The sequence below is a fragment of the Vidua chalybeata genome, chromosome Z (assembly GCF_026979565.1).
Source record: "Vidua chalybeata isolate OUT-0048 chromosome Z, bVidCha1 merged haplotype, whole genome shotgun sequence".
Classification (NCBI taxonomy): domain Eukaryota; kingdom Metazoa; phylum Chordata; class Aves; order Passeriformes; family Viduidae; genus Vidua; species Vidua chalybeata.
This window is the reverse complement of record NC_071570.1, coordinates 41,473,112-41,486,980: the sequence shown is the minus strand read 5'-3', so window position 1 is coordinate 41,486,980 and position 13,869 is coordinate 41,473,112. Positions and strand designations below refer to the sequence as shown.

At 42.5% G+C, this 13,869-nt stretch overlaps 1 protein-coding gene across 5 annotated transcripts in view; it reads left to right on the top strand.

Annotated features, from left to right (window-relative positions):
• LOC128782167 (phospholipid-transporting ATPase ID-like) overlaps positions 1 to 13,869 on the top strand; it is an 84,002-nt gene that overhangs the window by 62,134 nt on the left and 7,999 nt on the right. For all 5 annotated transcript variants that reach the window (XM_053932369.1, XM_053932368.1, XM_053932370.1 and 2 more), the window contains 9 exons: positions 564 to 729; positions 1,561 to 1,749; positions 2,558 to 2,673; positions 4,045 to 4,209; positions 5,768 to 5,879; positions 6,934 to 7,039; positions 7,860 to 8,007; positions 10,786 to 10,969; positions 12,503 to 12,726. In XM_053932369.1, coding sequence (XP_053788344.1) covers positions 564 to 729; positions 1,561 to 1,749; positions 2,558 to 2,673; positions 4,045 to 4,209; positions 5,768 to 5,879; positions 6,934 to 7,039; positions 7,860 to 8,007; positions 10,786 to 10,969; positions 12,503 to 12,726 — 1,410 coding nt within the window. The remainder of the gene's footprint in view (positions 1 to 563; positions 730 to 1,560; positions 1,750 to 2,557; positions 2,674 to 4,044; positions 4,210 to 5,767; positions 5,880 to 6,933; positions 7,040 to 7,859; positions 8,008 to 10,785; positions 10,970 to 12,502; positions 12,727 to 13,869) is intronic.

Sequence of the window (13,869 nt, the reverse complement as noted above, 5' to 3'; positions counted from 1 at the left end):
CAGTGTATTCCACTCTGCTTGGAGCTCCTTGTTTTTTGACAAAATGGGTAGTGCCTGTGGAGCTTAACCTTTACTTCACCTGTCTGTCCTGTTTTTTCCGTATCAGGATTTTTTTCTGACTTTGGGAGAACATGGTGGATAAGACAGACTTTTGAATTGTTTTAAGCTGGGCTCCTGCATTCCACTATCACAGGCAGCCTTTGACATCATGAGCAAGATGCTTCCAAGCAGGTGTGTGTTGAAGGCAGGCACTTCTTTGCTGTAGGCATCCACTGGTAGGGCTCCTGTTGGAGCATTAGCTGCTGCTCAGAGAGGCAGTTTAGCTAATTGGTTCTTAGCCTGAATGCTGCTCTGAAAGGCACATCTAATGCCTGTCCTGTCCCATGATTAAACACCTTTCACGACCTCCCACTTCCTTAAATCCACCAATCTCTGTCACGAGCAGCCAGCCCAGCAGGATCCTTTGTAAATGTGAGAAGGAGACAGGGGCAGAGTTGGGCAGGAACTGGTGTACAGTCGTGTGAGAGCTCAACAAATAATACCAAGGCTTTTTTTTTTTTCAGAACACCAAGAACGTTGATTTCTCATACAACCCATTAGCCGACCCAAAGTTTGCCTTCTATGACCACAGCCTGGTTGAAGCTGTGAAGCTGAATGATGTCCCGACGCACAGGTTCTTCCGGCTGCTCTCACTTTGCCACACGGTGATGCCAGAGGAGAAGAAGGAAGGTGAGGACTGCTGAGAGCACTGGAATGAGTGATTATGTTCACTCGCACCACAGCACATCTTCTCTCCACAGAAGCTGTTATTGGTCCTTTTGGCTCACTGGTGATTTTCTGTAGTGTATGGCTACACATAAATCAGTGTCTTTGGAGATGCCACATGGGAAGAGAAAGGACCAGGGCCTCCACTCCCTGTGTGTTCCTGTGGTGGAGCTGACACTACTGCAAACACCACATCTCTGGAGTGCGGAAATTGCAGGTGCCACAGCTTCCCTGAGGTGGCAGAGGCTTGCCCTGCTCTCTCTCTACTCTGCTCCTAGCCCCAAAAAGCAAAGAACTTAGAGTACCTATCCACTGGAGACTCATTAACTCCTCTCACCCAGTGTTCCCACAGCTACTAGGTCAGCCTCTTCAAATCCCAGATGGGATGAAAGCTGTGCTTTAAAGGCTAGAATTAATTGACTGGTATAAAGTGAAAATACTGATCAGAAAAAATACATGCAGATCTAACTAGAAGAGGCTAAACCCAAGGAACCTGTCTTCTCAGTGAGATATTAGACTCCAAAGAGAGTGATTAAAATCCCCAAAAGAATCCAGGGGCCCTCTTGCACTGTCCTGGAGGATGGGTTCGTGGGACTTGATGGAGATATGTGGACATAAGGTGCTTTTTAGTGCTGGACCTCTGTGGATAGACAGAAAAGCAAAGGGATAACTGCTATATTATGTCTTAGGCTTTTTTGGGGTTTTTTTTTTGTATGTTTGTTTTGTTTTTTGTTTTTTGTTTTTTAGCTAAGAAATAAGTCAGAAGCCACATTACACTTTTTTCTTGCATGTCAGGTAACTTGGTGTATCAAGCACAATCTCCTGACGAGGGAGCCCTAGTCACTGCTGCCAGAAACTTTGGATTTGTTTTCCGGGCTCGCACACCAGAGACCATCACTGTTGTGGAAATGGGAGAAACAAAAATCTACAAACTACTGGCTATTCTTGATTTCAACAATGTTCGCAAACGAATGTCTGTGATTGGTATGTTCCCTTTGCTGCTTTCTTTCCTTCCTGACTTTAGTTCTCGAGCTGTCTCTCATTCTGCTATGATGCAGAATTTTTCTAGGAGACCTCCTTTGCAATGTGCTCTGAATAACATTTATTTCTGAGGTCTTGAGATGGGCTACCTTGACTTTATAATTACACAGCAACAGTGCCAGAAAAATACTTAAAGGAAGCAGGTGGGATAAATCTCAACATCTGGACCACAGTGATGCAAGCCGGCCTCCTAAAGACACTAAGCTTTTCATATATCTCGCTCCCCTCATTAGAATGCAGGAAAGGTCTTTCTTCTAATCAGCTTTTAAATTTTCAGTGAAATTTGAGGAAGTAGGACAGGAGAAAGCAAGAACAAACTGAGAAAACAGTTTTTTTCCAATAAGCAAATTTCAAATTTCTCCCAAACAGAAAATTGAGAAGTTATTCAAGGAAGTTTTTGCAGCCTTTATTAACACTCCAACTTACTCTAATATTTAGGAATATTGTAATTGTAGTTACAGTTTACTGGTAGGAAAATAGGAGAAGTAGGTCCAGTTCCCTAAAAACAAGTTGTTCTTCACTCATAGCCACTCATAGCCACAAGTTCTGCCTGTAGGGACAACGTAGTGTCTGCTCAGACCAATGCACTCTTTTCTTTTCTAAGCAGAGCTTGTCTTGATTCCTGGGAGTTTGCCAAAACTTGGGGAAATTCAGACACCTGTGGAAACTGTTCTTGGTTTTGATGGAAGAGCTTTGTACCCCAAAAGACTCAGTCTGGGATTTGTAGCATTTCTTTTCCCCTTCCTCACAGTGCGGAGTCCAGAAGGTGACTTGACTTTGTACTGCAAGGGAGCTGATACCATTCTTTATGAACTGCTTCATCCATCCTGCAATTCTCTCAAAGAGGAGACCACAGAACACCTGAATGTAAGAGCTTCCTTCTCAACAACATCTCTGCTTTTGATGTTTTCCTTTTCTCCAGCATACTTTGTCTTCAGGAAAAAAAAACCCCAGATTTTAGAAACAGCATTTAAGCACCAATTTTAAGTTATGGAATAGAGAAACAAATTAATTTCTCTGGCTTTAGATCTCAAATTAGTTGCCTAAGCATGAGAACCAGGTGCCATATGAACTACTTCAGGACAGTCAGCAGATCGAGGGAGGTGATTCTGGAACATGTCCAGCTCTAGGATCCTCAGCATAAGAAGGACATGGACCTGTTGGAGTGAGTCTATGGCTATGAGGACAATCAGAGGGCTGGAGCATCTCTCCTGTAGCTGGGAGATTAGGGGTTGTTCAGCCTGGAGAAGAGAAGGTTCTAGGGAGACCTTATAACACCTTCCAGTACCCGAAGGGGCTAAAAGACTGCTGCAGAGGGACTTTTTACAAGGGCATGTAGTGATAAAACAAGGGTTTGATGGCTTTATACTGAAAGACAGAAGATTTAGATTAATTATTAGGAAAAATTTCTTTACTGTGAGGGTGATGAGACAATCAAACAGGTTGTCCAGAGAAGTTGTGGATACTCTATCCCTGGAAGTGTTCAAGGCTGAGTTAGATGGGGCTCTGAACAACCTGGTCTATTGGAAAGTGTCCCTGTCCAAGGCAGGGGGGTTGGAATGAGATGGTCTTTAAGGTCCCTGCCAACCCAAGACATTCTATCATTCTATGATTCTGTAATGTGGACAAAGATGGCAAATCCAATGCAGGACATTTAGAAGACCCATGACCTGTTTCTGATGCACCTTTACTTCAAGCCTGGGGAAACACCTCCCAGAGATGCATTTCACAAATGCATCTTTGCTGTTCCATCAAACACTGAGGTCCATATTGTCCATCAGAAAGCACAGTTAGGCTTGCTGAGATGCTATGATTAGCTGTGCTCATGCTGTGCATTTCAGCCAAAAATCATACCCTAAAAAAGTTGAACCCACATCCAAAATTTGAGGCTGTGTTCAGTGTTTATTTAGGTCTCACTGTTTTGGACCTCTTGTTGAGAAATACAAGCCTGAGAAACAAATGCCTGATTAGTGAAAAGCTTTAGAGCCAGAAAGTAAAAAACCCTTTTGAGATTTTTCTTTTCCATAAGGATCACATATGGTAATGATAAAGTGGTCTTGAATTGCTATTTAAAAATACCCCAACATTTGTAGCCTAAGGTGTCATTTTTTCACCTTTCCTCTGCAAACTTTACCAAGGTGCTTTTACCAGTCTGATTTCTGAAGGTCCTTTGTAAGCCCAGGTGACCAGACTCTTCTTCTTGGACCTTGGATCATCTGTTTCACCACCGTCTTGCAGGAGTTTGCTGGAGAAGGCCTGAGGACACTCGTGGTGGCCTATAAGAGCCTAGAGGAAGACTACTTTCAGGATTGGATCAGGCGTCACCATGAAGCAAGCACTGCCTTGGAAGGACGGGAAGACAAACTGTCGGAGTTATATGAAGAGATTGAAAAAGACCTAATGGTTGGTAATTCAGGAAATCTGGGCCAGGCTCTGGGGGAGGCAGTGAGGGTGGTGGTTTGTCAATAAACAGCTCAGTGTGACTTTGGTAAACACTGCTCTGCAAACAGCTGAGTGGGCTGTGTGACAGGAGCAGGTCAGAACACGGCAGCCCTGGGTGTTCACTGGCACCTCCGTCAGGAGCCCACAACTGGGGTGTCAGCCACCAGTTCAGGGGAACGGTTTTATTTTAACTCATGTGGGTGTCAGAGTAGCTTTCTCGTGATGAAGTGACATACCAGAGCCTTCAGGAGATGACGTGGACACAAATATTTCATAGCTATCCTTTGTATGTGCAAATGGCTGATCTATTTATTTTCCAGCTTTTGAAATGGCAGGCAGTGAATAATTTCCAGTGCCCATGAGAGTGTCTCCTTTGTTCTTCCAGCCCTGGGCAGAAAGGGTAGATGATACCCATGAACATGTTTGTGTAAATTTGAAATAGAGCTAAACTGTGATCTTTGGGTCATTCTTCTCTCCCTAAGTATTGTTACAGTTTTGAAATGCCCTGGAGAATTTGCCCATGTTTTAGAACCATGAATAATGAATGAAAAGCATGTGTGTGATCTGAAAAGAAGCAATCCAGCTTTTGCGCTCATGGCAATGCTTTCTTGAAACCCCAGAAATCCTGGCAGACAACTTAGCTCCTTCCATTAGCTGCATGCTCAGAATGCCAGCAGTGAAGCAGATGTGAGTTGGGAAAATGCTGGCCTTTGGAAGTTGCATAGTCTCTCTAGCTGGATCAGGAACTACTGTAAAACAGAGATTGTACAGTTTTGAAGACCCTGTAGAGAAGTTCCCTCAGAGCTGTTACCTACATTGATAACACTCATAGCTGATGTATGATGGACATCTCAGGATGCCAAAAGGGATCCCAGGCTTAAAGCCAACCTCTGAATTTAGTCTCCAAGCAGCAGGAGATAGGTGGTAGCAGTGAAACCCAAGGTAGCAGTAAAACCTCCATGTCTCTTTGACTACAGGTTAAAGCCTGTACTTCCTTCTACAGCAGAAAAGGCAGTAACTTAAAAATAATGAAGGTTTGTGTCCTGAGCAGTCTGTGGTATAGCTGTGTGATAATGTGGACCAGGGGTGGAGACAGGTCTGTTAAGGGCTGGAGAAGATGTTTAGCAGCCATGTGACATCTGCAGTACAGCACAGCTGGGATCAAGTTGCACACCAGAGGAGGTTTGGGGACACACATCCAGAGTGTCTTTGTCCCTCTATTAAAGCTCTATCTGCTGTGAAGGGAACACATGGAACAATACAGACCTGTAGCTCTGCAAACATTCTTGCAAATAATTTCATGCATATTCATAATCCATCAGAGCCTGGGGAGATTAGAGCCTAGAACATCTGCAGGATCAGGGCTGTCCTCTACAGTAAATTTGCTGAGGAAGAATGTCAATCAGTACAACCTTATTCCTGGGGATTTCATTTGTGTTTGCTTAAATAATTAGGTTTAATGCTTTCTCCTTTGGTAGCAGTGGGAGGACTTAACCAGCTCCCTGCCGTTTCTGTTAAGCTGCTAGGTGCCACAGGCATAGAGGACAAGCTACAAGATGGTGTCCCACAGACAATTGAGACTCTTGCCAAAGCCAACATCAAGATATGGGTTCTCACTGGAGATAAGCAAGGTAAAAGCACCACAAGCTTTGGATGCTTTTCTTCTACTCCACTGGTGGGGTGGTTCTGCTAAGACCTGTGTTCTCATTCTTTGGAAACTGCACAGAGGACAAACTTATATGGCTTTGCTTCATTGCCAGCTATGCAAAATTTCAGTTAACTGGAATTAGACCAGAAGACTACCTTGTGCCTGTCTTTAATTTCTGTCATGAGAGTGGAACCAGGGTGAAGGCAGCATCCTCTGCCTTTGGAGAGGTGACATGAAGCATCCCATAGTCCCTGACATAAGCTGTGAAAAGGTGTCACCTTCATCCAGTTGATCATTCAGGTGAAGAAGGTGGAAAAAACCTTGTCCTGCTTTCCAGAAACTTTCATGTTAAAGTGGATGTTGAGTGCATTTCAGCTTGTTTCTGGCTCTTATCATCCCAAATAGAAATGGAGGAAACATAGGCTTTTGGAGATGGAAAGAACAGCAAATAGACTCCAGTGAATTCTTTTGGAGACACAGTATTTTCACTGAAACAATGGTGTTTCAGGGAGGTCAAAAGTGTTTGCAAATAATTTCATCCAAGACATGAGCAGAGAATTTTTGAGAAAAATGAAACATTTCATTTTTTCATGTTCCAAATACAATAGTTTTGCTATAAAATACCAAAATGTCTTTTCCAGAATTTTATGGACAAAATGTCATATTCTTTTTCAGAGTTGTGGTTTGGGGCTTTCCTGGAAGCAGGGAGAGGGCAAGATAAAAATCCTGAAAAAAAATTTTGAATCAATATGAAGTGTTTTTTTTTTTTTTTTTTTGTTGCTCCAAATATGTTGATCAAAGGGTATTTTAAGCTTTTTCATTTTGGTAGAGTTATTTTTTTCCTGTGGTCTTGTGAAGTCAAATTGGCTGGTACATCCATCAAAGTGACTCTCCTGGCTCTCTTAGTGTTGACTCTGAAAGGCTCCAATCTCTTTTGAGTTAGAAAGAGAGGTTTTGTCATGTGAACAAAAAGGCCACAGAAATGGGTGAATCTGGGGTTGCTGAGATGGATTATCTTCCTGGTTTATCTTTCCCAGAGACAGCAATGAATATTGGTTACTCATGCAACTTGCTGAATGATGACATGGAAGAAGTTTTCATTATTGAAGGCAGCACATCTGATGACGTACTGAACGAGCTGAGGTAAATGGCTGAAAAACAGTTTCAGTGCTGTGCGCTAGCATTATTTGTGTTTTGTATCATTCCACCTTCTTTTTCCCCATCAGCTTTCCTTGTTGCAGTTCATTTCGGGGACCTTAGATATGGGAGAGCTGCCTCCCTGGAAGATCCAGAAGCTAAACACAATGTAGAAATCTCCTCTCAGAGTAAACGCTAAAGCTTCATGATCCAGGAGCTCAAATTAAATAAAGGTATAAGAAAGCAGAGTCAGATAGGGAGTATCAGCTGAAATTGACCAAAAAGTGATCCTGAGCTACAAAGGCTTTGGCTCTAGGTTTGGGCTATGCTGTTGCTGTACTGCTCTTGCCATCTATTCACATTGCTGTCCTTTGTCTGGGTATGTCTTTTGTCTGGATATTTTTTAGCAGTATCTGAGAACTTACCTTCCTTCCTCACCTCCTCTGTAGATAGAGGTTCTTAGGTAAAGTTGAAAAATGAGAAAGATTTGCAGTCCTTTTTTCTTGGACTAGATGGCTGCCGGACAACATGCACAGAAAATTGGATGTCTTTTGGGATACCATCCTTCAGATGGTTTGTTTGACTTAAAATTAGCAGAAGTTTAGCAACACTTGTTAGAGTTTCAGAAATATGGATGATCTGTGCAGACAGCAGCTAAGCAATGCATATTGTTACAGGGATACAGGAAAAATTGGACTGAACTATTAAAGGGAAGCTTTTTTGTTTTGTTTTGTTTTCATAAAGTTGCTCTTACAAAATATACATGTATTTGCATGATATTCAGATTTCCATCATTATCCTTTTTTTTTTTTTTTTTTTTTTTAAGGAGTGCAAGAAAAAAGATGAAGCCAGACTCCTTTCTGGACAGTGATGAAATTAATATTCAGTTTGAAAAATCTTCGAAAAAACAAATAATTATACCTGATGAGCAAGCAAATGGGGTGTACGGTCTGGTTATCACTGGCCACAGCCTGGTAAGGAAGGTTCAGAGCCTTGGTAGGGATGAATTCCCTGAGGAGCTTACTGTAAGACATACTGGAAGTCCGAAAAATGCTTTAAAAATTTAGCTCTAGAGGACAAGGGGTTTTTTTTCTCTTTATTGAAGATTAGGTTCAGTGGTTATCTGAGACGTCAAAGGTGACAGACAATGTTTCAGAAGATGTTTCAGGAACAGAGAACAGTTGGCATGGATCTTTGGTGAACAAGAGGGATAGAGCAACTGGATCATATTTAATTTCTGGAAATATACTAGAAAAATAACAAGGTTTGTGTTTGCAGCAAGAAGATAACATGAGACATGGGTTTCAATGCCAAAGACATTTTCTGCTAAATATAGCTGAAAACAGATATGCTTAATTTATAGAATATAGATATTATGACTTAACTAATATATTGATACTCTCTCCTACAATGTTCTTCCAAGCAAACTGAAGCAATACACTCTAGATGAAATTGTGACAGATTAAAGACTTCTTGGGAAGCGTGGCTCTGAAGGTCTCGCTGTGGATCTAAAACAACAGTTAGCTGTCATCTGCAGAGGGTTATCCCACATCTATTTGATGCTCAGTGTTTGCATTAACTGCTTAGAAAGAAAGCAGGTAACACCAGACTGGGAGAAAGTACAAAGAAATCTGAGTGAGGCATGATCTGGAAAGCATAGGGGGAAACTGAGTTAGATGGGATTTCTGAGCCTGGAGAATCTGATCAGTCTTGGTAATACTCTTCAAAATTATAACAGGTTAAAAAAGTAATGGAGTTAAACTGAGAGAAGAGAGTTCTGGGTGAAATAGCTTCCTGGTGAGAACAGTGAAACTCTGCAATAAATTATCTATATTTGGAAATTTTTTAGAACCAGTTAGAAGAAAGAAAAAACAACTTAGATCAATTCAACTTAGATAGTCTGTGAGGAACATTTAATTTATGTCAGGTTTATTTATCTTTTGTATTTTACTTTCCCAGATCTCAGTGAAAGCAAACAGACATAGCAAATAGACATATTTAGAAAGTTCCGGGAGGTGCTGCCTCCCAGAAACAGGGTGCTTCTGTTCCCTGTGGTCGCTACCTTTCTTAATGACAGCCCAGAAATTTTCACTTCCAGGTCTACACCAGCCCAGCAAATAAAGAAAATCTCATTTTTCTCTACTTTTGGCTCACGTGCCAAACACTCTCAGATGGTGCCTAGGTTGTTAAGTACCCTTTCTCCCTCTTTTATACTCACTTCCCCTTGAACTCCAGGGCCATAATCCCTGGATTCCTACTGCAAAGCAGAGAAGAGGTCTGTCAGGTTTGGTCCATGTGCATTGCATGGACATCAGCTGGAAGCCCCTTGCCTGTTCCCACTCCATCCCTGCAGCACAGACCGAGTGCTGTGTTAGCAGAACACCTGTGGCAGTGATGTCAAAGCTTTCTTAATATTCCTGGAAAAACACACATTCACCTACACCCTGGCAAGGGGATATGTCCCACACAATCTGGGCTGTGTGGGAGCAGCCAGTCCACACAGCAGACACAATGAGTTTCACCAAGATTATGGCTTTCTCCTTGGTGGGGACCACAAAGACAGTGCAGACAAATCTAGATGTCATTTATATATTTCTATGAGCTTGAACAGTGGTGTGATACTGTCCCCCACACAGCACCTGCTCAGTGCTCTATCCCTGCCTGTAGAGGAGTGGGAGGGCAGTACTGGGCTATGCACACATCTAGTGTTGCCTGAAGAAAGCAGTGAACAGAAAGTTGTCAGTATCCTTAATGGCATCATCATGCCACTTTATTTGTATGCAGTTGCACCAATTAATATACAAAGTGATAACATTTTGCTGGTGCTGTGCAGCGAGGATATTGAGGCAAAAGTCATCTCTGCACTGACCAGCAGTACTCAGGCTGAACCATGAAAATGTCTGTTGTTGAGCAAGCTTGCTGCCTTGACACTGGTGACTTTCAACTCTCTATTTCAAAAAGAAAGAATATGTGACCTAAGGACTGTCTGCCTCACACAGACAAGGCAGTGGGCCTGTTGTAATGGCTCTGAGCAAGACTGAGCCTTGTAGATTTCTTCCATACATGTCTGCTTAAAAGAGACAACAAAGAACAGAGCCATAAAGCATGATGTGAGAGAAATTTGAAAAGCTCACACTGCTCCCTCCTCCTCTTGCAGAGCTGGAGGGGTGACTAGACATCCAATTAACTCAGTGCTTCTCAAATAGCAATAACACAGCTGAATGATTTAAAAGGTCAGCACTCAGAGTAAAGCAGCCTTCTCCCTAGTTTTGTGTTTTGCTTTGCCATGCCCACCTGAGCTTAACTTTTTTCACGTTTTTTTTTAAATTAGGCACTTAATAAATTGAAATATTTCCTATTTATCTCCCAGAGCTTAAATAGTAATCCAAGAAGGATGAGCAAAGACTCTCTCACATGGAGATACACAAGGTTGTCTCAGGCCCTGCAGCAGCTTCCTGCTCTTGGTGTTTGACACTTCTGCCCTCTGTCAGGTGACATCAGTCAGAGTAGGTGCTGTGCATGCCCAGCTGTTTTTCATACCCAGCTGTGGTGCATATCCAGCTGTGGTGCACCCAAAGTACAAGCTTGTTGGTGTAGGGTGCACGGTGTGATGGGCAGTGTGGATGCTCCAGCAACTGGGTGGATGGATTCACCCACATGGGTGTAAGAGCCTGGCTCAGCTGTCGTGGCCTCCTTGTCAGGCCAGGAGTTGCTGCGAGCCTGCCCTGAGCGCTCCCTTTCCTCCTTTCCAGGCTTATGCACTGGAAGGTAACCTGGAGCTGGAGCTGGTGAGAACTGCCTGCATGTGCAAAGTGGTGATCTGCTGCCGGGTGACTCCCCTGCAGAAGGCCCAGGTGGTGGAGCTGGTGAAGAAGTACAAGAAGGCTGTGACCCTGGCGATCGGAGATGGTGCCAACGATGTCAGCATGATCAAAAGTGAGTGATGGCCAACAGCTAGCATGCTGTAGCAGACTGACTCAAAGAGGTATTTGCTCTCTGAGGTAGGCTAACAGCAGGAACACATATCTAAGTGCTTCCTGTACCACCCTCTTTGTAGAAACAAGTGTCTATGTCCTAGATTTTGGCAGATCTCTACAGAGCACTCTCATTACAGGTTAATTGTGTCTCCTGCCTTCTGGGTCACACTGGGCTCCTTCAGGGGCCAGGTTGCACTAAGTGCCTAGTTTTTTGTTTCTGCCTTAGAGCAGACAAAATGGTTGGTCTTGATGATCTTACAGGTCTATTCCAACCTAAATGACTCAGTGATTCTATGAAAAGCCGGCATAGGCTGTGATGTGTCAATCAGTGTGTCTACACAGCCACCATCACAAGGGCAATGTATATAACAAACAATTTAGATCATAGAGGGCCTGACTCAAAGCAGAAATAAAATCTTTGTGCCTGTAAATATTCTGTATAATATTATGTGGGGTGTTTTTTTTCAGCATTTCTTTGTGTCAGGACTGTTTGTTAATTATCTCCTTTGAGTTACAGATGGTGGGCTTCCAGGCCTATCCATCCTTGAGCATCATTTGATGCTGCATTACCTCAGTGAATTTATGAAAAAAGTCCTAACTAGGCATAATTAAATTAAGATTATTCAGACAGACCTATTGCTAATCTTCCTCATGTTAATTGGCAAGAATTGACAACTGGAGTCTCTTAATTAAGAAAGAAAAGGCTAAGTAGAGAGCTTCAAGGGAGATAAGTCAGGCAGTCAGAAAAGAAAGGAGAAGAAAGTTAAAGTGTGCATAATAATTAGAAACTAATCCACTCCCCCCACAAGAGGATTGAGACTTTGGGATTTTATCAATTCAGTTCAGCGGAAACCTCTGAATCTAACCAACCTTCCGCCATTAAGATTTTATTCATTAGTTAAAGCTGTATAATTAGCTGTCACATTAAACTTATGTCCATGTTTAACAAATGCAAGTTACTATTAAAAAAAAAATGTGACTCTTCTATCTAATTATTTGATTGAACTAATAAAGCCCAGGAAATGTAAAAAGGCTACAGTCTGCCTTTTAGCACAGTGTCTGAGAAAGTTTAAAATGGTTTGAAGATTTTGCCTGTCTGGGATGATGTTTTAAGGCTGCTGGAAGGACATGCATGCATGTTAAATAAAAGTCACATGTCAATACATATTGTTTCATAATAGCAGCCATTATAAACAACAGTATTTGTGCTGCTGGAAAGCATTCAGAAAAAAACCTTAAATTGTCACTGAACCTATAACTTCATTCAAATAATAAAATCCCACTTATGGGAAATGTGTCACAGAGCCAAAATCATAATGCTAAAAGAAGTAGTACACAATCTTTTTTTTTTTTTTTAGTAACTTTTCATTCTGACTTTCTATGAAGGCTGTGAGGGAATTAACATATTGTTCAGCGCAGGGTAACTAGTCTTAAAAATGGGGGAGTGAAAACTCTCGGTATAATTATGTGATCAATGACCTTCTTGTTGCAGCTGCCCACATCGGGGTCGGCATCAGTGGCCAGGAGGGGATGCAGGCAGTCCTGTCCAGCGACTTCTCTTTCGCACAGTTCCGCTACCTGCAGCGCCTGCTCCTGGTCCACGGACGGTGGTCCTACATCCGCATGTGCAAGTTCCTCAAGTACTTCTTCTATAAGAATTTTGCCTTCACCTTGGTGCATTTCTGGTATGGCTTCTTCTCTGGCTTCTCAGCGCAGGTAGGTTCGGCTTCGGTTTTGTCAGGGACATGGAGATGCTCAGAGGACAGCACCTCTCCTGTGAAGATAGGCTGAAGGTGGGGGGCTGGTTCAGCTGGCAGATGAAAAAGCTTCAGGGACATCTTAGACCACCTTTCAGTACCTAAAAGTGCTACAAGAAAGCTGTACAGGAACTTCTTAGCAGGGCCTATTGCAATATGACAAAGGGTAATGATTTTAAACTAAGCTGAGATTGATACAACTAAGAAGTTTTGTGCAATGAAGTTTGTAAATCACTGACAGAAGCTGCCCAGAGAAGTGGTTGATGCCCCCTTCCTGGAAACATTCCAGGTCAGGTTGGATGGAGCTCTGACCTGACCTAGTCGAAGATGTCTGTGCTGATTGCAGGGAGGTTGGTTTAGATGAATTGTACAGCACTCCTCCAACCAAAACCATTCTATAAGTCTAGATCTAGCATTTCCAAGCAAGGGAAATCTAGTGTTTTCATTTTACAAGGAAATAAACTAAGCCATTCCTCCCAACTCACTGAACAAATTCCAGTCTGTCTTCTTTAGCCACATGTGTATAAAGCAGATATTGCTGCCTCCATTGCTGCTGCTGGAGGACTGATGCCTGGAGACAGAATATATATATTATATAAGCATATAATTCTATAATCATTAAGGTCAGAAAAGACCTCCAAGATCATCAAGTTCAACCATGAACCCAACACTGCCCTGTTCACTGCTAAACCATGTGACCCAGTGCCACATCCACATGTTTTTTAAACACTGATCACCCTTACAATGAAGATTTTTTTCCTAATATCCAGTATAAACCTTCTCTGGCATTTAGGTGCATTATGAAGCACATACATCACTTGCAGGATTTTCAAAAGTATTCAAAGTGATTGCAACCATCAGCTGATGACACAGATTAGAGTTTGGTGAAGATCTTGTAAGATCTATGCTTGTGCTGCTAGCTTATTTGGAGCAAGCAGTTTAACCTGAGATGCTTGTGGGCATCAGGAGCTTGCCAGAGGAGCACATCCAGAGTGAATAAACTAGTGTTGGTTCATGGCAAACCAGCCTCCAACCAAACACAGACGTGGGGAGTGCAGATATCCAGGGGCTGGGGGTGCAGGGTGGTGCAGAGGGATCTTGT